Source organism: Poecile atricapillus, chromosome 5 (genome assembly GCF_030490865.1).
Source record: "Poecile atricapillus isolate bPoeAtr1 chromosome 5, bPoeAtr1.hap1, whole genome shotgun sequence".
NCBI classification, from domain to species: Eukaryota; Metazoa; Chordata; class Aves; order Passeriformes; family Paridae; genus Poecile; species Poecile atricapillus.
The window spans coordinates 6764616-6787831 of record NC_081253.1 but is presented as its reverse complement, the minus strand read 5'-3'; the positions used below and the strand labels follow the sequence as shown (position 1 = coordinate 6787831).

Genomic DNA, 23216 nt, shown 5'->3' with positions numbered 1-23216 from the left:
AAGAGCAAAACAGGGTTGTTTTTTTTCTTTTTGGCTATATGGAAGGATATTAGAGTATGAACTCTTAGTAGCATATGTATCTTTAATCCTAGAGGAGTTGAAGATGAGACTTGTGCTACAGCATGAGGCTGCATAGAATATGTTGGAAAGGAAAGCTGTGAGCACTTGGGGAGCTTGAGTGGGAACTTACTTTTTTTTTCCACTCCCTTTTTAGATCCATGTGTAAAATTGTAAGCATATTTTGTTTTTTCTTCTTCCTTCCACAAAACCATCAAACAATCTGGTGGTTTTGATACTGACAATTTTCAACTGTTTTTTCAGAACCTTCATTTTGTTTATGAAAGAGTGAATTGTTAATAAAGATGCTTATAAAGCTTTGGCTGATTGGTTTAGAAAGCAATAAAGCTTTCTTTCCTTCTCTCTTTTTTCTATTTATCTAAGTTTTATCTGAAAAGCTTCTGAGATATTTGATAGCCATCCATTTTGCATTTTTGGTAAGCAATATATTCCCATACACACAGGAAAGTATTAATCTAAACTTTGGGTGTCTAGGAGATAAGAGTTTTCATCAGCGTTTAGAGCAGGAAGCTTTGAGGCACCACCACAAATGATACCCTAAGTAAATTTAAATTTGCTGTTGTAGAGATGATTAAACAGAAATAGGGAAATACAAAACCATGGCACTTTGATTATCTACAGGGCTGCTGCTGTTGTAGCTGCATCTTCAGTTCCATGTGACAGGCACAGGATCAGTTTGGTTTAGGCAATTTAGTTTTTAACAGTTGTGCTTTACTAAGATAAAGATAAAAGAAATCCTTGATTTTTGTGGGGCAGAATTGCACTATCATGGTTCATCAGATAGGGCAATCTGCTTGCACAAACATGGCCAGAGAATCAGTCCTCTGTTTTCTTCATGTGATATTTTTGGTAAGCAGTGAGTGGGGTTAGTGTGTTGTGTTGTGGGATGAGTTTCTTTAGAGGTAGTCATTGCTCTTTCTGTGCTTTTTCAGTGAAAAGCTAAATTTTTTACAATCTTGACCATCTAACACCCCAGATACAATAATTGTACTGAAAACTGCCAGACTGGCTGTTTACAAAACATTCTTTTGCCTTGAAAAGTGCTGCTTTGAATGATTTTAATTGTGTGTCTTTGATCTCATAAAAATGAGCAAGTGAAGGTTTATGTTCAATCCTCCTCACCCTTCCCCTTGCACACAGCTGGTGCTTGGAGGACTCTTGCTGAGCCCAAGGACAGCCCAGGCTCAGGCTGCTGCATTAGCACTGCACAGTGAGGGAGGACATTTCTTGTGCATCTGTTCAAAGTTTCCATAGCTTTTCTGCCTTGTGCATTAACTTGTTCTGCTGTGTTGGCTGTTGAGTTTCCTTTTAGCAACTTCAGTTTTAACATCTTTAAAGTCACTCATTAAGATGCAGACTTCAGTGTATACTTGTCATTTAAGACATGATGGCTTGGATGCCTGTCAGATATCTGGCATCCTTCGTGAATAAGTAGCAAGGCAGGCTGACAAGTCAGCTTTGGCAATGCTACAAGAAGGGGTTTTTTTAATGTTACTATGGTGAGAAGGACCTTTGTCGTGGTATTTCCATGTCCTTATTCCAGAAGACTTGGGGCTGCCACACTGAAGCCTTTTAGGTCGGGGGAAAAGACTCAGGTCCTCAGGATCAGTGAATTTGTTTCCATGGCTCTCTGATGATTTTGTTACACAGCCTCGTTAGTTTTAGCAGTCTGCAACCACAGTTCCACCATGGTCCTCTACTTGCAGAGATTAAAAAAGCTGAGATACTGCATATTGTTTTAAATTCCAAAGCTGCCCTCCTGTCTTGAGAAGACTCAAGTAGGCTTTTCTTTAGTCACACAGTGCATCATGCCTCAGAAAACAAACGAGCTGTGTCCCCACAGGGCACCAGGGTGTACCAGGGTGTGGGACTGCATTGGCTCTGATAATCAAGACTGCAGCTTCCTCGAGGTGATGTTTTGCTTTGACTCATGTTTATTATGCCTTATTCATTTCTTTCATATTCTTTCTCCATGCTGTATATGTGCATTTATTAAGATTTCCCCCCTCCCACAAAGGCAGTTGTGTGGAGCTGGGGAGTTTTGTGTGCCCTCAAACCTGGCTGTCGCAGCACAGTGTGGTGTGTGCAGAAGACCACAGGTGAATATTTTCCACTGCAGTGAAAAGCTGTGTTAATAATGCTGAAGGGGGCTCTTAGTGGTCCCCTGGGCTGCATTTTGATTAAACACTTGACTACTACTTGAATTCTCCTAACACTGCATTGATTTCAGTAGTGCTAATGGAACACAGCAGCACAGCTTGTGTGAGGATGGACTAGAGGTAGAAAAGTTAATTTTCTTTAAATCATACCAACACTTTGCTACAGAAGTTTCTAAAATGTTGGAAAGCATTTTGTGCTCTGCATTTAAAATCTTGAAACCTTTAGCTCATTCGATTGAATATGTTGTTAGTGCTTTCAGCTCACACTGCAAATTCTCTCTTTAAAGAAATCTTACCAGCTGGAGATGAAAAATGTGAATTGAATTGAGAATGTGTTAATTAGTTGGAGAAGGGAAAGAAGACCTTACACAAACTAAACCAGCCTTAACTACAGTCCGTGTCTAATCACAGATACCAGATTTCAGGACTGAAATAGAAACAAGAGAACAGTTTCATGAATTAAAGTAAGAATAGTACTTATATTTAATAATCAAAACCAGAAGGAGAACAGATAAAACTGGTGAATAGATTTGACCAGATGTGATTACTCTGACCGAATAATACTAGAGAGGTTCTGTATTTTATGGCATCTGCTGATGGGAACACTTTTGACTTGAGCTACTATCTGTACTGTATATCATTAAAAAATACTTTAATATGCGCTAGTCTGAAAATCAGAGTTTAAGCCTCAAGGTTCCAAAGTACATCACTTTTAGTGTCGTGTTAAATTCTTAATACATTTTTATTCTCAGAAGAGCACCAAGCTGGTCCTTAGCAGAGTAGGTAGGCTGCTGGTGTCAGCTTGCAGTTTCAGATGTATTGCAGCCTTATCATTTGCTTTAACCAATATCGCTATTTTAAAACTCTTATGACAAACAGAGCACCTATCAAACAGCACTCACTGCTGAGTGACTAATTATAACTCTGATTCAGTGTACTGTCTTACTGGAATATTTCTAGACTTCCTAACTGTCTGATGGAGAAAAATTGAAACAGAATTTTTTAGCCTATTACAAAGCACATTATTTGAAGGATGTGCAATATAGGAAAGGGAGAAAATATGCCTGTAGCACTTACTATTGCTCTTTTTTACTGTTTTATTAAAGAGCAACTTGAAAGCAAGCAAAAATCAATTCCCTACCACAGACTGTGCTTTTAGCCACATCATTCTCAACGTGGGTGTTGTAAACCTTCACTATTACAAATAAAACCTGTAGACATGGAGTTTAAATGCAGGATGCAATGAAGACCAACATCTGTGAACTGGTATTTAGGTGCTGGAGGCCTGGAGATTTAGCAGATGCAGTTGCTTGTAGCAAGCAACAAGAGAGAAGCTTCTTTTCCAGTGCAAGGTTGGTGATTTAGTTCAAATCTGCCACATTGTTGATGCTGAGGTGCCAGACTTTGCACCGAAACAACTGAGGATTGTTCACAAGTTCAGGTTCACCTGCTGTGCTCTAACGATGTCTGATGCAAAGCTGTAGATGATTTGTGAGGGGAACATATGGCTCCTTTCTAAACATGAGGATGGAGTTTGTTAGTTATATTTTAAATATCCCAGGACCTCACAAACAGTATTTAAAGAGGTTTTTTAAAATCTGCAGTTGGTTGGTGTTTTATCAATATTTTTCATTTTTTCCAGGATGATCTGTACCAACTGCATGCTATTAGATTTATAATATGCTGTGTTCATTAGATTGCTAGTGCATTGACTTTTAATGTAACATCATATGAGATAAATGTTTAATAATTATGTCTTTCCATAACAGCAGTCGAGAGGAGATAAGCTATGCATGAATTCAAAAATACTCAGGTGTGTGTGGAACAGGAATTAATATAATGGCTCACACAAAGTTTAGGAGAAAAAAGTGTTTAAACTACTGTTGCTTTGTACTAACTTGACTGTTGTATATCTAACTTTTTTTTTTTTTTGGCTGAAAGTTCTAAGTTTTGGCTGGGAAATGAGATTTCAGAGCTTGCATTTTAAATTACATAAATCCTAATTAAGGATAAAAATTCTTGTGTTTTCTCAAATACTATTTTCCAACAAAAGTAACTTTAATGTCAGGCTTAATGTAGTTTTCCCCTTCAGGAAAGAATTATCCAACATTATTTGCTAACAGCATTATACATCTATCCAGACTTTTTAACAAGAATCCTCATAAGATATATTAGGGCTTGGGATTTTATCTCCAAATGATGAAAAACTCCTAAGTCTCGACTTGTATGTTGATGCTTGGTTTTTGTGTTTTGGAAGATCCTGATGTGTAGATTGGCATCCCCAGGGTTCCATTTCTTCGTCTCCCATGTCTTTATGATCGCACTCAGAAATGTAAATTGCTGATATCTGGTTGAGTTTGGTCTCAGCTGCTCATGGGAAACAAGATTTGTTCACCTCTGGATCCCTGTTAAAGGAGAGCCAGCTATGAGGTGTTGCCAACAAGCTCAAAAAGGAGCAGCAAGAGGAGCAGAAATGTAATTCTTCATACAGGGTCTGATCATTGAGGAAAAATTTGGGAGGGATGATTGTCAGCCTAGAACTCGCACTGACTGTGGCCAAGAAGAAAGGGTATGAGCAGAGCAAGTAGTATTTGACTGGAACTGTCAGGATTATTCACTGGTGAATTCAGAGTTGTGCACTGAATTCTCAGGCTTATGTGTGGAGGCCAATACTGACTTGCCCATTTCTGCAAGCAGTTGTTGCTTTGGACAGCAGTCCTTGATGTGGATGTGTTTCCAGTCTGACTGCATCAGCTGGCTTCCTGTTCACAAGCACAGAGGAAAGACTGCTTCTCTAGGGAATACTCAGATGGAACAGAATTACATTTCTCTGTTCCTTCTCCTGTTCTTTCACATTCATTTCCTCTTGTATGCACATATTGCTACATTTCTTTCCTGCTCTGGATAGTAGCTTTATGTAAATTGTTTCATGAGAGTGTTTATATTTATAGAATTGCCTTCACTGCGCTATTACCTGATTAATAGCTGAGAATAAAGCAAGTGAAAGCTGATGTAGGTGTTTGGGATATAGATCCATGGTAAGGCTGAATGGGAAGATGGGAGTGAGGAGCTGGTGACTGTGTAAAGTATCTCCTCTGTCTGTGGATTATGGTGGAGAAAAAACATGAACATTTTTGAGGAAGGTGAATCCTAGGAGTGTTTACTGTTGCTGGCAAAGAAGGGGGGAAAGATGTCAGATACTCTTGGTGTAATACTCCCAGAGACATTAATATTTCAACATGGTTAGAGGTGATAAAGGTGGGCATTAGTGTTCTGTGTTGCCTATACAGACAGATTATCCTGGAGAGATCCAGAGAGGTCTGTGTGTAACCCATCCCAGTGGAAGAGCAATAGTGGGACTGCTCTGGAAAAGCCTCAGTGCAGCTGCCCACAAGGGAGACCAGAAGCCTGAGAAAGTCTGCAGTTTGTGCTGAGAAAAATGTCTGTGTCTTCATTTTTACTTCTTGGAATGGACAGGAGCAGGGAGGGCTGGGAGGTTCTTGCTTGGGATTCGTCTCTGTGTGCTACTGCCACGGCTGATGGGGGCTGTTGAAGTGTGAGCCTGGTGCAATGTGTGACTGTTGGAAGAGGGGTTTTATTCTTGCAGGTAGATCTTGCAAATACAGGGATCCTCTAAAACCTTGTGAGCAATGAGCAGTAGCAAAGATCATTGCCTGTCAACAAAAACACACTGGGATGCAGAGAATGTGTTTACACATGACAGAAGTAAACTTGTAAACTGCAGTTGTGTATCTACCAAAAATCAGGCTATTGTCCATATTTTGGGTTTTTTTCCATCTTTTCTCTCTTTAACAGGCCATGAGATCCCCATTAAAATGAAATATGGTAAAAGTGATAGACTTGGCACTGTGTGCTGTAAAATAAGAAATTATAGCTTGTACTTATGTATTACCCTGTACTTAATAGGACTTAAGTAGAAGAGAGGATTTGCTTGACTAACCTTCTGAAGAGGAAAGCCATCATATGATAGCATAATTAACTCGAGATAGAAGACTTTTTTTTTTTTTTTTAAATGACAAAATTAATGGCTCATTCTTGTTGGCAAGCTATACCCAGGCATTCAGCATATTCCACCCTAAATTCAGTATGATGCTGAAAGTTGAACTTTCCCTATGGTTGAGCTGCATCTCTGATGTTGTACCAGTGATTTCAGAGGTCTCTTTTTGTTTTAGGAAGATCTTGAATTTGACATGCCTTATGTAAAACTGTTATTTTGCATTCAGACTTATGAGTTAGGAGAAAATAAAAGAAAAGCCCACAAACCATTTTAGATCATAAAGTTCTTCTAAAATGGAATTTTACTGACTATTGAAAATTACCGTAATAGTAACCATGCCTCTTTGTTAGATCTCACTACTGATTTTGGTGTGATGCAAGTGGACGTTTTGATTCCTGAACTGCAGTAAAGCAAAATGTCCTATTATTATGTAGCTCTACTGACTGAATAGAGAATATACTTTAAATTACTGCTATCTGTATGCATGCTCTGTATCTTCGTAGTCAGAGCAGAAATCAGAGCCTTACATGTCGGTGGTCTGGTCTGCAGGAACCCCACAAGGATAAGAAGATAGGCAGAATATTTTGAAAGTGCTTATTGATTTGAAATTCCAAAGTCATTGTACAAACTACTTTGCTTCAGTGTGATTGTCATTGGCAGCACAGCTCAGTTTCTCAAATCACTCCTGTTGCAGAGACTGACAAAGGAGTGGGGACTTCCTGCCATGACTCTTCTTTCCCCCAGCAAGTTCAATTTGCAATGCTTGGCTCACATTTCAAGTTCTATCTTTAAAAGAAGCTATTTGCAAAAGACTGGGAAAGATCAGGTCGTGGGTTTTGCATATAATAATATAATGAAACATTCTAACTTTTACCTACAGATTTTTGTCACTATTCTATTCTAATACTGCAGCCCTCTTTTGTATTTTCTTCTGGGCTTTCTAATTAACATATTCTGGATGAAATTGTGCAGTTACTGCCACAGCATTAAGTGTTCCTAGGCTGATGGCTGGCTGACTTTAATGATCTTGATTCTTGCCCGTAGGAAAAGCCAGAAATGATGCAGGTATAATTTAGATAACTGTGGGATGAACTACCTAAATTGAAAACCTTCTCCTCCACTGCCTTTGGCAAGAATCTCTCCACCATGGTAATAATTTCTCTTGCCTTAAAGGCCTGCATTAGGGGGTTCTTCTAAGAAGAAAGTCCCTTGGAGCTGAAGGGGTAATGTCCTTTAAAACTACTGCTTTTTCCTAGCTCATGGGCTAGAAATCTTGCTCTATATTACAGTCTTTAATGCGTTGCAATAATCTAAAATGAAAAAAATATTAAAATGGTCAAAAAAAGGAGAAAAAAGATCTTGGGAGACCATAGGAAATATTTCTTGTGAGATGTGATGTGGTGCTACTCAGTTGTTAAATTAGATCATATTTCAACATTTATTAATTGGGTCATATATCTGGTGCCAAGTTTCAGATCGTGGGTATTTGATAAAGTGGTAGCAGAACTTGAATAACTGATTTTATGTTTAAGAGCCATATATGTCCTATAAGTGTTTGATAAATGAAAACAAATTGTTGCAATTTAGTAGTTGTAAACACACTTTGATTAGGAAATTATTTTCTTCTCATTTTCAGTATGGATTAGCTTAAATTTTGAGTCTTCATAGATGGATTTTTGTAATTCAGCACTTTTGCTTCAAGTCAGAGTTGAAATCTATGCAACCATTTTGTCGTGCCGTCAAAGAGGAGCACACTGAGTTTTAATGTTATAACAAATATTACCCAGTAGGACCCTTCGTTCAGTCTGGACTGTGGATTCATGAAAATAAAAGGCAGGATACCTCAGGCTATCTGTCAGAACTGTGAAATGAAGCTCAGTTATGATCCCTGTTCCTCTTTAGATCTCATAAATGGAGCCCAGGAACAGTGTGAATTGCCTCCTATGGATGGTTTTCCTCACTGTGAAGGGAAAATAAAGGTAAGTGAGCTGGTTTTAATCTTATGTGTATTCTACTAAAAATGGAACATGTGTTGCAAGAGTCAAAAATATGATATTTAGGACTGTGTGTCACTGCAGCATTTCTCACCTCAAGCCTTTAATACTACTGCCACAGAGAAATAAAGTGGTATCCACATAAGTCAGGAAAGAAGGGCTATATTAAAATGCTATATTATTATTTACTGAAAAGCAATCTTGTTATTCAGAAACTTCTTCTTTTGGAAAAGCCCTGTTTTCTTCCCCATCATGAGTAATTTGGTGTTCCCCTGTCCCAGGACTGTGATTCCATGGGTACCTCACTCCAGCCCATATTCCAGCATGACGGTTTTTTGCACTGCTTTCATCTCTTTGCCCACAGGTCTGTGTGGTGCCTCTATTCCCCTTTTCTCTTGAAAACATTCGGCCTCTTCTGCTCATGAGTAGGCAGTGCCTAAGTGTGCAACCAGAATTCTGGGATTTACAGTGGATTCTGCATAAGTCCTGTATTTTACTAATAGTGCAATTGGAAAGGCTAAATAATACTACAACCCATCAAACTTTAGCTGGAAAGGAAAAAAGGAAAAGGCAACAAAAAAAAAAGAAACAAACTCCAACAACCTTGCAGAGATGGAGGTTTTTAAGGGTTTTTTTTCCCCCAAGATATGTTTCAAATAATTTATTACTGTGAATGTCCCATCCCTAAAAGTTCAAGGCCAGGTTGGATGGGGCTCAGAGCTAGCTGGTCAAATGGAAGCTGTCCCTGCCCATGGCAGGTGTATTGGAATGAGATCCAATCCAAACCATTCTGTGATTCCATGATTAGTGGTGGACAATAGAAAAATTTCTGCTTGCTTAAATACCCAAGTATTTGTGAAATTAAAAGTCTCTAAATTTTGAATCTCTGGTCTGTGTTTTGATCTGTTTTGGCAAACAGGCTGCATAGTGACTATGTAATAAATTATTTGAATATTGAAATATGAACTGAAATTAATTATTTGCTTCTGCAGAAATGGCAGATTCTTGGCAGATTTCAGTCTTGGTAACTGAAATGATCTGTAAAATTCTAGAGGAAGAATATCATGGTGGGGAACACACAATGCATTCAACTTCAGCTGCAGCCAAATGTCTGGGTCCCAGTTTTATTCTCCTTTGGTTATTTGTCTCTGCTTGCCTGGCTGCCAGTTTGTATAAGCTGTGCTCACATCTGCTGTGTTGTTGCTTCCCCAGCATTACTGAACTCAGGAATACAGCGTGCTGCTAATCATTAATAAAATTCCTGGTTTATTTGTGATACTTACAGTCACTTTGCCACTTCCCCCATTATTCCTGGGTGTGAAACAGAGCTACTTTGTTGTACTTTGACCTAATAAACTTTTTGTCTTTGTTCTGTTACAGTGGATGAAAGATATGTGGCGATCGGATCCCTGTTATGCAAGCTATGGTGTAGATGGCTCCACATGCTCCTTTTTTATTTACCTCAGTGAGGTCAGTAATCTTTTAATCTGCAGAAGGAAAACATCATATTGCCTTCATAGCTTTGGTAACTGTACTTTTGTCAAAAGAAATCATTTTGTTCAGAAAAATTGTGTAAATAGGCAAAAGTTATTAAAATGGAATTTATAATTGCTATTGTTCATAAACTCTGCGGGGATTTCTAGCCTGGAGAATTCTAATGTCTGTAACTGCAGTGATGTAAGCAGCAGCTCTCCAGGGAGTCCATGTTGGGTATCCTGTTAAACCTGGGTGTGAAGCTCAGAGATCTTTGCCTTTAAACACTTTTTCTGTTGCTTTTAGTGCAGCTGCTGAGGTACTAATAGGGAGGCATTTGGAATGGAAAATTTAGAAAGTGATGCTAGATGGTCCATTGTCCTAAGCAGCACAGCCACTTCCTACTCGGAGATTCTTTGTGAATTGTGGAATCTGTTAGCAGAAACAAAAACAAAACCAAAAACCTGAATGTCACTTTTTTGAGTGAAGTTGCAGCTATATTGGCTGCAACTTTGGTACCTCTCACAGCCTAAGGTGTTTTGTACACAGCTGAGTCCAGTGATTGTCCTGGTGAGGTTTTTTTTTCTATTTCCTGTATACTTGTTTCCCAATAATTAATTTTGTCTATCAATTATTGATTATCAATTATTGTCTATCAATTATCATGAGCTCTATTACTGGCTTGAAGTGCATGCATCAGAAACAGTCAGGTGTATTTGATCACTTGGCCTCTTCTCTCTTATAACTGAAATTCTGGTAACTTATGGCAAGTGATCTTAGAAGTAGTATTGATATCCAGTGGTTCTCTACTTGCAAGGAACTGAAAGAGCCACTGTGACTGCAGGATTGCAACTAATAATAATTTCATAGGTTTTGTTAGACTGGGAGAGTTGGGCTGGGATTTTAAATTATATATCTGAGATTAAAACAGTAAGTCTGTTATAATAAATAACTCAGTCATAATCAAAGCAGTTTCTGTTGATTTACTCAGTTGACTGTCATTGAACTTCTGGGGGTGTTGCTTGAAGCAGCAATAGTTAAATGCATATCCAAAACATTTATCTGAAGGCATAACAAAGGCTGGGTTGAATCACAGTTTTGACTCATTCCATTTCTAGCACCGAGTGTTGATTTATTTATGGGCTGTGAAGCTGTGGAAGGAAAAGATACAGGATGACTAGATTATTTATCTTATTTATCATAGAGGATAGAGATATTTCATAATCATCTGAAGCTGATCTGAGGTTTCTACTAGAAGATTTTGTTTTAGAATCTGCAGATCTATGTTTGCAGATCTATATTAGTATTCTGTCAACCACCTTCATGGTTTTAATGCAGATATATCTTAAAAATGATGATGTATCTCAACTGAATGCAAGTCTAATATTCTTCAGTGACATTTATAATTTTGCATTTCTGTTAAATCCCAGTATTCTACGTGACAATCTTCCCTTATCAGTTTTGAAAAGGCAGTTGATGCTGTTAGCTCTTTCAAAATTGAACTTTCATGCCCAAATGTGAGCAGACTTTCAGAGGCCAAGTGGTTGTTTTTTCAAGGGTCTTAGGATTTGAAATTTTTCTTTAAGCAGCAATATTTAATTTGGTCAACTTTTCATTTCTTGAAGGAATAAAAGTGCAATTAGCCTATGTGCATATTTGGTAACTTCAGAAAAAGGTCTTGTCCTTTTTTTTTTTTTTAGAGTGTTTTCTTATGACAGAATGTAAAACTAATATTGGGTGAACGTGTTATTAACCTTGAGTTTAAATTTGGCATTCTTAATCCTATGATTAATTTCATGATTAATGTCCAGCAGCAGAGGTTGAAAGCTTAAATGTTTGCGAATGCAAGCATGAAATGAAATTCTAATAACACTACAATGATGTGGATTTATGAGGTGTGTTGGCTGCTAGGGATAACTTGGAAATGCTGTTGCAAGAGTAATTTGTCAAAGTGGACAGTGATGAAGAGTTGACAGTTTATAGCGTGGTTGCACAGCTGAATGATAAATGTGTCTACAGAGCTCCCAAGTCAGAACTGCTGATTTAAAATATTAAAATGCATTAGGGTAATGGAAAGGATATTACTGTTAAGATTTTTCTTTTTTACTTCAAGGTTAGACTATTGGAGTGAGATGGTTGTGTACGTGCACATTTCAAAAGGCAATATATGCATCAAATTATGTACAACCTCAGTTTGGAAAAACAATGTGCATGAAATTATGCATATGTCTACTTTTGCTCTTAAAATCACCTCTACAATCTAGTGTGACAAGTGTCTGTGCTCTTTCATGCTCTTCTGGGATCTGTTTTTTTTCTTCTGAAGCAGTTCAGTTAGGGAATTACGTTGTGCTCATCCATTACTCTTTGTAATGTAATTTTAAACTTGTAAACAAAGGAGCCTAAAATGTTTCATTTTGGTGGACAAGATGGGTCAGAACCACAGAGACACAAAGTAATTTGTCCACAATTTATGTAAAGGTTTAGAAACAAAAGGTTGTCATAAACACCAGCCTTTGCGTATCAGCCACGTGCTCTGTTGTGATTTCCTGAGTGTCTGCAGAACAGAAACGATGCTGTCAAACCAGGCTGCCCCAGCTCTGCTCTCCTGAAGAGCCTGCCCAAGTGCAGGTACCAGCAGTTCTGCCTGGCTTTGGATGGCTCTTCTGCAGGAACTCAGAGCAGCTCTTCTCCACTGCTCTGTGTCTTGGCTGCTTGAGCAGAATGGAAAGCAAGAAGCAACCCAGCACGTGCAGGTTTCTGCCTTTTCTTTAAAGCTGTCCCCTGTGCAAAGTTGTAGATGAAACTGGGAGAATTTTTGCACTTCTTTCTCACTGTTTTGCTTCAGGCACTGGATCATTCCTGGAGTTGTGATATGCAGCTCTGTGGTCACAGACTCATGGAGTGGCTTGGGTTGAAGGGATTTTAAAGCTCATCTTGTTCAAACCCCTGCCATGGGCAGGGACACTTCCACTTTCCCAGGCTGCTCCGAGCCCCATCCAAGCTGGCCTTGGACGCTTCCAGGGATGGAGCAGCCACAGCTTCTCTGAGCAGCCTGTGCCAGGGCCTCACCACCCTCTGGTCCTCAGAACACAAATTGTGCTGGAGTCTTTGAAGAGTGGATGGGATACAAATGGCCTGAGTAGCAAAACCAGACTTACATTCTCTTGAATACAGAGCCAGACAGGGATTAGAAATAGCAAACATTAAAAAGCAAGTTAAACTTGCTTCCTTTTAACCATGGTGCCCGTAGAAAAGAGAGTTACTTTTAAACTTAGTATTTAGTTATGAAAAAGGTAGTTGTTTAACACTGTAATGGCATTAGCACAGTTATCGTTTTCAGGGATGGCATTGCCTCTGGGTAGAAATGGGAAAAAATTAATTTCTAGGCAGTACAAAAATATATTTCACTGTGAAATGTCAGTTTGCAGCTGACGAATGAAGCTTTTAAAAATATATTCTAGAAAATGAGTTTTTCACACTATTTCCAAGCTTTAAAAAAAAAAAAAAAGTGGAGAAAGTAGAGGGGGCTTAGAGATTTTTTTTTTTCTTTTTTTATCTACATATGTGTTTCTCTGAGGGGACTGCTTTCCACACAGGAGTGGGACTGGTGTTATGCCTGGTGGTCAGCTGGTAGCTCTCTAAAATCCCAGGCTTTGGGTCTCCAGCTCACCTTTCAGGTGCACGTGTAATTTTTGGTACACATCTTGGAATCCAGCACTTCAAAGATTTAAGGCTGGTTTGAATTCCAGTCTGTGAGACTCCTGTAGCTTTTGCATGTGTGCTAATACACTGCTGGAGAGAATTCTTGTTTTCAATCCTTCAGACTTGATGGAAACACAAGGCATTGTTTTGTTGTGGGAGTATTTTCCTTCACACTCTTACTTCTGCTTTGAGGGCTAAAGCAGAAAAACATAAAGGTGATTTTGAACATGAATTTGTTTCTAGGGTGCAAGCTGTAGTCTGATGCACAATTTAGTGAAAATTCCTGGGTGTCATAATTATAGAGGTTTCTTAAATCCTTGTGGTTTTTCCAGTTTCTTGAAGTTTGCTCACATCTATGGGGAAGTCCCCTTTCCACAACTTCTGCTGCTAATCCTGGACATTGAGTTAATGATTTGTATTTCTTCAGTGGAATGTAACATCAAAACAGCTTCTTTCAATTCTATGGAAATACTCAGAAATTTGACAAATCAGTGTTGTTTTCTGAAATGTAAATCACCAAAGGTTCAGACTTATTTAGTCGTGTTACACATGTCCCTAAGGAACTGAAATGCTAATGATAGTCAGCACTTTGTCCCTGAATTATTCATTGCTGAATTGGCTTGATTTTGGATGATTTGGGCTCAGTTATTTTTCTTTCTTTTGTCACCTTAAACTGGGATTAGTCTTTTCATGACTTGTTGGAAAATACATAAATGCCAGTGTATGAGAAGAATCAAATACAGTGCACATTACTGAAGTCAGACAGGAGGCCATGTGTTGCTTGATGTGTGAAATGTTATGCTGCAATGTCACCAGGGCTGTGGGTACCTAACGCCCAACATTTGAAACAGCCACACCCAAAGCCACCTGGCTCCTACTCCATTTCACTAACCAGGCAGGCTCTCATCTTGCACACCTCAAATTCTGTAACCCCTTCAAAGGGATTCTGTCATGTTGCTGTCACATGCTAAACAAAAAATAGGAGTTGAGAAAGTCACTTTCCCAATTGGAGCTGTTGTTTCACATCAAATTCCCAAAGGGATCTGTGGCATTACAAGTTCACTGCCTGCCTTCATACTGCCTAATAAATTTAAAGATGCACTTGCTTTCACCACATATTACACTGGATTTTTTTTTTCTTTGTGTATTCTTCTCTCTTGGACTGTCTTAAAACACTTAAGAGCAGTGCTGTACCATGGATAGAAGTACACTGAGCAGTGTGTTCACTTTGTGTGCAAAGTTGTTTTAGCTTCCCTGTGGATGGGCTGTATCTGCCCTTTGGCAGAGTCCAAAATGAAGATTATCCCAAGAACATACTCTTTAGCTCCAGCTTTATTCAACTCCCACTGTGACTCTTTGAAAGCATAAAGGTCTTTCTGAAATTTTGGATGTGGAGAGCTGCTGGCAGAGTATGCTTTGATTCAATTTGGAAGATGCTCAGATTACTCCAGTGCTACAGATGTTTGCCAGGTTCTTAAAACTCTGCTTGAAGGACTTGCTCTGTAATAGAGTCGAGTGCTGCAATCTTGCCTTGCATTCAGTTTCAGTGTGTGGGAGAGGAAGTCACTGGAACAGATACCTGCAAAGCTTCTATAAAGCAAGTACTCTTCAAATGTATTAGGCTTGTTTGGGTTTGTCTTTCTCATCCTAAACCTAGCCTTTTACACCTCAGAGCAGTTCAAACACCAGCTTTTCTCTAGTATCTGGAATCATGTAGCACTTCAATTTTGAACTTTTAAACTGCTGAGCAACTTAACCTTAAGGAGCTGGCTGCTTAAACTCCAGGCAGTGCTGTGACAAATGTGATTCCAAGCCAAGTAGGGAACACTTGACTTCTCAGGTGGACATGGTTTCCTGAGCAAGATCAAAGACTATCTAATGGGCTTGATTTGCATTGAATTCAGTACCAGGAACAGGAGGCACAGCTGGTCTCATTCAAAAATATGACAGTACAAAGATAAATATAGTGTGTTCTGAATAATAGCTTAGCATTTATATCACTCATCCAAAAAATGGTCTGTGTTCAAATCTGCCGTTGCTGCTTCCCAACAGTCATCTTTAACTGCTAATCTGTCTGGTATCACATCCTTCCCATTAAATCATTACATGACAGTACATCAGGAGGTTGCTGTGGAGAGAATAAGCTGGAGAAGGAGCTGATGGTAACCCAGTGAGAGGAAAGCAGTGCTGGAAATGGGGAGGAGACGTCCTGGTTCAGAGGCAACTTTAGTGTTTTGTCTTAAATGATCGAATGAACAAGTTAAAGAGCAGGATCCAATGATGTACATCACTGCCTTCCTTTACCTTGCTCAAAATTAGGGCTTGTTGGATGTAGATCTTCTGTACCTAAACAAATAAAAAGCTGAAGTATTTATATATTTCTGATGGAGTTTTCATCTAGACCCACTTTAGTGCTATCATAATCCTTTCTGCCATAGTTGCTAAAGATCAATAAGGAAAAATGAGAGCCAGACCAACTGCAGGCACTGATATTACTTTGAATCTATTCCTTAAGTGTTTATTTGTGGTGAGAATTATTGTAATTTATTTTTAGATTAGAGGGAATATTTCTAAAAGCACAAAAGGACTGTATTTGTTTTTCAGTCAGTGAAGCATGCAGTGAGCTGTCCTTGACAGCCCTGAAAAATCTGCAATTCCTTTAGGATGCCTTGTGGTGCAATGTGAAATACATGAAGTCAGAAAAGGGGCACGTACAGTAGTCCTTGAAATGTCATATCTTAATTTAGATCAGTTCTAATGCTAAGAATAATGCAAAATTTGTACTATTAAAACAAAGGAAAAAAAACACAGAGAGTTTGTGACTGCATGATTTTTAATACGGAGCTTGCAAATCTTTTCTGCCACAACTTTATGGTTGTAAAAGTTAGGATTGATAATTGCTCCAGTTTCTGATGTGGTTCCAGAGTTGAAGGCCACTGAAGAGTCAGATGTTTTCAAAGGAGGTTGATAAGTCACTGCTTTCAAATGTTGTATTAAACACGTTGGGTAGGTTAAGTCATAGCATTCAAAAAGCTTTTTTATAATTTGTCTGGGGAACCCAAGGTTGATACATTTCTTCTCTTTAATGAGGTTAGGATGGCTATTCATTTATTTTCATGTGATTTGCCTTCTAGGCAATCATATGGTGTGATCTTAAGCCTTTAATCTGTAATGCTCCAGGCTTCTGCAGCATGATTAAGCTAAAATTGTGTTTTGACAAGACTGTGATTGGAGGAACCATGAGAGCAACTCTGACTTTCAATTCTCTGAGAGTTATGAACTTAATCAGTAGTGATGGGGTGTCTGAGCCAGCTGATAAATTTTTACATTTCCCCCTTTTCACAGTACAGTCATGTTTCAGTTTTCATGGGTTGCCTCCAACACTGAGATTCCTCCTTCCCCAGAGCAAGTGGTCTCATTTCTCATGATACATAAATAACAAGAATTCTACACAACAGGCAAGATCCCTGGGGACAGCTCAGGAGCTCTCAGTGACTCACATCCATTTGCTATTTCTTCACTAACTACTCCCTGTTGTACTTTTTTTATTTTCTAGTGGACAGTAGCAGAAGTATTGCATTTGCATTGATCATGTTTCTCTAAGAGTCACAGCTGTTTATGCTTGTGAATATTGTTACTTATAATTACTTTTCTTATAGCCTTCAAACATGGTGGCTTTGAGTCTATGATGATTCTTAATTTTTTGGCCTGCATTGCTACAAGGTAGAACTTTGTTCCTTTGATTTAGTAGGCTTTGTCTTTTTATAAAGATATTCAAGGGAGATGGAAATGTTCCAAAATACATATTTTTGTAATGTCTAGAAGCAGAAAAAACTTCTTGAAAACAGTTGAGAACTGCTCAGAGAAATTGTATTTTGAGCATTTAACAGCTAACCTCTGCCTTGATCTTATGTTTTCATTATTATGAACGAATATCTAAATGAGATTTTTGATTGCAAATTTGCTGGGTTAAAAGAGCATTGAATTGCAAAAAAGTAGTCTTAAGCTTTTCCTGGGGGAAAAAAAAAAAAAAAAAGAGTTTTATTTTGAAATTTTCACCTTATTATCATCTGATGCCTTTTTAAGCCATCAGGTTAACATAAAGGTATAATATAAAGGCAGTGAGTGGAGGCTTTGGTCAAGAAGCTAAAAATAAAGTTATATTATTTCTTTTGATGTGATTGTTCTACAGGTTGAAAATTGGTGTCCTCGTTTACCTTGGAGAGCAAAAAATCCTAATGAAGAAACTGATCAAAAAACAGTGGTAAGAACAACCATGTCCTTAATAAGGACAAACATGAGCAATAATTCAGTAATTGTGATTCATGTAAAATATCCTGGAATCCTGTGCCACATAAATGCTAAAAAGATTCAAATTTACAATTTTTACTCCTCAAATCTTCAAAGCTGGAAGGAGTCCTCCTTGACATGTGTAGCTCTACATCCAGTCATTGTATTATGCTCTTGCTGGTAGATTTTAATTAAAAACATTTTTTGTGTTTAAATTTATGAAATACTGGACACAAATACTGAAAAAAATTAAAAGCCACAGATTGCTCATCAGTGTTAAATATATGTGAAAATGTCCATTTTTATTGTCCAAAAAATCTGTGCCTTTTTTTACAAAACTGCCTTAATGGAAAAGGTTTATATCCATTTCAGGTTTGTAGTAACATTTTGATTACTCCTAATTTTTTCCCATTAAATACTATACAGCACACAGAGTTGTATCTAAATTCTTACAGCCTAATTATGTAGCAATTAGGTGTTTTAAGAGAATTTAAGATAATTGCTGGACTGCATATGAACACTACTTACATAATATATATATATATATAGGCTGTTTCATTTTGTATAACCAATTGATCTTAGAAAAGTCTAGCTTTAAAATGAGTATTTCCTTTAAAATTTATATCCTAGTAATGTTTCTTCCTCTCTGGTATAACTGGAGACTTCCTTGTGTTTGGAAGATTCATGATATACATAAATCTTGAGCCTACTGTTCTGTATTATGATTTAGATATACTTTTACCTCATTTTGAAGCACATGAACAAAACCAGATCTTGTATTGAAGAAATAAATGCATTGTGAAACATTAGAAATGTACCAAGTACTACTGATAAAAATAACAGCAATTTATGTAGCTTAGGAGTATCTGTTTAAGTATATCTTTAATATTTGAACTAAAATCTTAATGTTCTAGGAGTGTATCTTTCTTTCTCTATTTCTTTTTTTAAAAAGAGGAATATAAGGCACAGAGCTCACATTTTAGCAGTTTTTTAACTTCTGGAAAGTATGCTGAAGAATTACTAATGTTTGGGGTGTTTCTTAATGCTTTGCTTGAAGGCTGAAATTCGTATCAACTTTGATAATCTCTACAAAATGATGTCAAGGCATGAGGAGTTCCGGTGGATGATGTTGCGCATCAGACGAATGGCCGATACCTGGATTGAAGCAATTAAATCACTCGCAGAAAAACAAAATTTGGAGAAAAGAAAACGAAAAAAGGTAAACAGGAACACTTTTATTCCTTTAAGCTACTGTTAGATGGGCTCTTTCAAGCTGCTTCTTCCAGGTGTAGCTTCAGAGTGGAGATAGAAAATATGTCTGAAAGGCTTGTGTTTATACTCTTTTTCAAGAAGTATTTTGCTGTTTGAAATCCTCTGGCAATGGGTGTTTGCTTTACAGACAGTTTTATGTGTTTTGCATTAGTCAATCTTGGAGTAAGTTTTCTGACCTCTGTAGTTTTGGGTAAAATAGAGACTATGTAGACTAAATAGAAACTATGTTCTAAAGGGAGAAACTGTGAATTTACTGCAAACTGATAACACTGGAGTGTTTTATGTAGTCGTGGGAAACAACAATTGCACATCTTTGCTGTCCAAAATTGTGATTCTAAATGGTGTACCTTGGGTTTGGATTTGGGTAGACTTAAAGTTGACCAAAACCTTGCATTGGATCAGTTTAGACGTCCTGTAATGAGTTCAATTTTAAAGCCATGAGATACTTGAAGTGAAAGGGCATACTTAATTTAATTTTTTTTTAAAATTACCTCAACTGGTTAAGATAAAGCCAAAAGTTGCAAACACAACACCAAGTTTTCTTTCCTGCCTTCGTATTCCTGGAACAAGTCCTGAGTGGTAGCAGCCCCATGTATGTTCATATTTCTACCTTCTCTTAAGCCTGGCTGGCTCAGCTGTTTGCTGGAGATTCTCAGTCCTTTCATCCATTAAAAAAGTAAATTATTTGTGTGGAGATATTGGCTTGTTTTCATTGAATTTTGGTTGTTTTTTGGTTTTTTTTCTGGCCGTAGTTGGAATTTAATAGAAAGAAAAACTGCTGTAATGTATAACAGTCGCATGTTTAATGTTGATAACTCAAACATATGACTTTCCTTTCCAGATCCTTGTTCATTTGGGGCTTTTGACAAAAGAATCTGGATTCAAGATTGCAGAAAATGCGTTTAGCGGTGGCCCACTTGGTGAATTAGTCCAGTGGAGTGATTTAATTACATCTCTCTACTTACTGGGCCATGACATCAGGATTTCAGCTTCACTGGCAGAGCTCAAGGAGTAAGGAGATTACTTTCACTTTTGAAACTGGAATTAAAAAAAAAAGAATTGTAAACTCTTGAAGCTTCTATTAACAGTATATAATTTCTTGAAGCATAAAATGAAAGTGATAATTCACTAAACAGACAATAAGATTATTTTCATGAGCTAAGTATATGTGCCATGGAAAGGATAATGTGTTTTCATTGTAGCTTCAGGCTCCTGGGACTTCATAAATGAATGTTGTAAAATTCCAGCTAAGCAGCTTAGTCTTTAACATTCCAGGTGCTTTAACCAGCTGCAATGGGAAATGTTACAGAGTAGCCTAATTCTGTGTCCTCTGCTTCAGTTTCTGCTGTTCTCCGCTCAGTATCTCATTTTAAGGATAAAGGTTTAAGTTCTTTAAACATGTTACTTTTGATGTAGTTAATTGCTTGTGTTAGGTCAAATTGCTCCTTGTTCTTCATTGTCCTGCTTTTGCCAGCTAGTTCAGCACCAGACATAAAACATCTGTTTGAAGCTTGAGCACATGTGCTTTTTCTTCTGCTTTCCTTTTTTAATTACATGACAGCATTGTTTTATAGAGAGCTCTTCTACTATAAAGCTGTCAGTAGAAGTCAGAAATTATTTTGAATAATTTCAAAGCACACTTTTTTAAGCATTTCAAACACATTATTCTTTTGCTTAAACTAGATGAGATTTTTAATGAAAAGTAGTGCTTTACATTTAATAAATGTTGAGCATCTCTAGCATTTCAATGTTCTCACATGGTTTATGATTTCAAAGCAGAGTAAAAGAGTAAAACTTCCTTGGAAACTGGGATTATTTGAATAAATAGTATTACAGCAACAATTCAAGGTATTTGGAAAGTAATGCTTTTTCATATTGCTTCTTTTTTTGTTTAGGATTATGAAGAAGGTTGTAGGTAACAGATCTGGCTGCCCGACCCAGGGGGATAAAATTGTAGAACTCATTTACATTGATATTGTGGGACTGACTCAGTTTAAGAAAACCCTTGGTCCATCATGGGTTCATTACCAGTAAGTATAACACTCACTTGCCCTCTAAACTGCTTGGTTAAGGAGCTTTTGTTGAATAACACATGACAAAATACTGAAATAAGTCTATTCACATGAATTTATTGAAAGGTGAACGTGCACTTTTCTGATGTCTTTAACTATTAGGATTAAAGGGGCTGTTACTTGTTCTTTGCATGCCATCATTATCCCCTCTCAGCAAGCTTGAGATTCTTGGATTCAAGTGGTTTTAATCTTAAAAATTATCCTCTCGATAAATCATCATCATGTGAGATGTTTACCCACAATTCCCCCTCCCCATTTTTTCTGTGAATTAGTAGATGATCTGAGAGATTACTGCATTTTGTTGTTCAGTTGGAATAGCAGAGGCAAGTTTTGCTTGTTGATGTTTGTAAGCACACTGGATCAATGATTGTGGTGATTTATCTGTTCTAATTGTATTGCTCAACAACTGCTGTGCAATTTTCTGTTCCATTCCTTAAGATACTGGGCAGAGAGTTGTCTTCAGGGGCAGGTCTGAAGAGTAAACTGCAGTTATTGTTGCTTTTGTAATCTATAAACATCTTTCCATTAGAAATGGAAGATGAGGGTCACAAGAAATAACTTTGTGCACCTTTCTTAGCATCTGCAGTTCTAGAACCTCTTTTCTTTTTGTCCATAGCTTTAAATCATTAAGCCTCCCATGCGTTGTACAAATACATATCAGCATGAAATAAACCCAAATCTAAATTATTGACTGATTTTTCTATACCTGCTCGAATTAGCTGTGTTTCATGATCCATAAATTCCAGTAAATCCTACTTGGAGGAAGGTATTGGAAGGTGTTCACGGCAGAGAAACGGTTCTCTTTCAGCCTCAGGATTTTCTAGAGCATTGGATCTTTCCAGTGTAAATTTAAATGAATGTACTGTGACAAACATTGCAGACTAGATTACTCTTAATCTCTTTTTTGAAGCAGGGGAGTAAACAGATATTCTGGTTTTTAGGAGCCTGCTAATAAAGATAATCCCATTTTCCACCGAGCAACAGTTGCTTGTCTGTCTGCCAGATGTAATTGTCACAAGGAGATCACATGCAGCACTGTGGTCAGGATATGAAACCCTTCTTATAAATTTTAAATGTTTCTTCCTGTCTGCTTGCAATTACTTGTCTGGTATATCCTGTAACAAAGCTATGGAAATATATATTGAGATTATAGATTAGCTATTCAATTTTTCTTTCTTCATAGAATCCTTACATCTTGAATTATCAATCTGTTTTTCATTGATTACTATTTCGTGGTAATGGCTGGTGTTTTCTTGTTTAGAAGAGCAGAATTACATTTAGCTCCAAGTACCTTAGTACTGCAGAATTTTTTTGAGGCTTTTGAGGGAGAAAAAGATACCTTAATGCCTGTCTTCTACAATGCTGGATTTCATGGACTGGAAGGGAGGTCTCATCTAGTCCATAGCCTGACTGAAAAATAGATAATGGTGCATTTGTCCTTCATGAGAGATTTTTGCCTCATCTTTTACTGAAGACTGAAAAAGATGCCCCAGCATGTTGCTTTGTATAGTTAAGCTTTTCTTTAAAGTGTTTTTCTTGGCCTGGTTTCTTGCTAACTGCCCATTACTGCTTATTCTAATAAGGTTCTAGAGAATAAATTACTTCTTTCTCTTCTCTGCCAGTCCCTAGGATGTCTTCTATACTCTTTTTCCTTCAATTTGCTTTTCTAAAATACATACATTTAGAAGTCTGAATCATTGCTTACAATTCATATTTTGTTTACCTTTCATGAAACTCATTGCATTTATTGTAAATCTCTCTAATTACATGATGCTTTTTCTCAAGTTCAGTGTACAAAAGAGGATCCAGAGTCTAGCAGAGACTACAGACTTTATTAAAGCAGGAGAACTAATTCATAGCTTTGTGCATGCTGTCTCCTATTTCAGGATCCTCTTCCAAACATTGTTTTTTCTCCCAGCATCATGAGTTATCTTATAATTTTTGTCATTAAAATGTTTTGTAGTTAAAACCACTAAGTGTGTTAGAACAGCACAGGCATCCGTTTCTGTTTGATTCCAGTAAAATAAACATTATCACAAATAAAGCTGCTTTTGATCCCTTGTTCTTTACAAACTTTGCTTTTTTTTCTCAGTTGTATTTAATGCCAGTAAGAATAATTGTTTGTCTCAGAAGAAAGTGTTTTTCAGTAGACGTGTAC

General features: G+C 37.5%; 1 protein-coding gene across 6 annotated transcripts in view; it reads left to right on the top strand.

The window, feature by feature from the left end:
- MGAT5 (alpha-1,6-mannosylglycoprotein 6-beta-N-acetylglucosaminyltransferase) overlaps positions 1 to 23216 on the top strand; it is a 113570-nt gene that overhangs the window by 50637 nt on the left and 39717 nt on the right. For all 6 annotated transcript variants that reach the window (XM_058839343.1, XM_058839337.1, XM_058839339.1 and 3 more), the window contains 6 exons: positions 8158 to 8234; positions 9630 to 9719; positions 17617 to 17688; positions 18772 to 18933; positions 19828 to 19997; positions 20882 to 21016. In XM_058839343.1, the coding sequence (XP_058695326.1) occupies positions 8158 to 8234; positions 9630 to 9719; positions 17617 to 17688; positions 18772 to 18933; positions 19828 to 19997; positions 20882 to 21016 (706 nt within the window). The remainder of the gene's footprint in view (positions 1 to 8157; positions 8235 to 9629; positions 9720 to 17616; positions 17689 to 18771; positions 18934 to 19827; positions 19998 to 20881; positions 21017 to 23216) is intronic.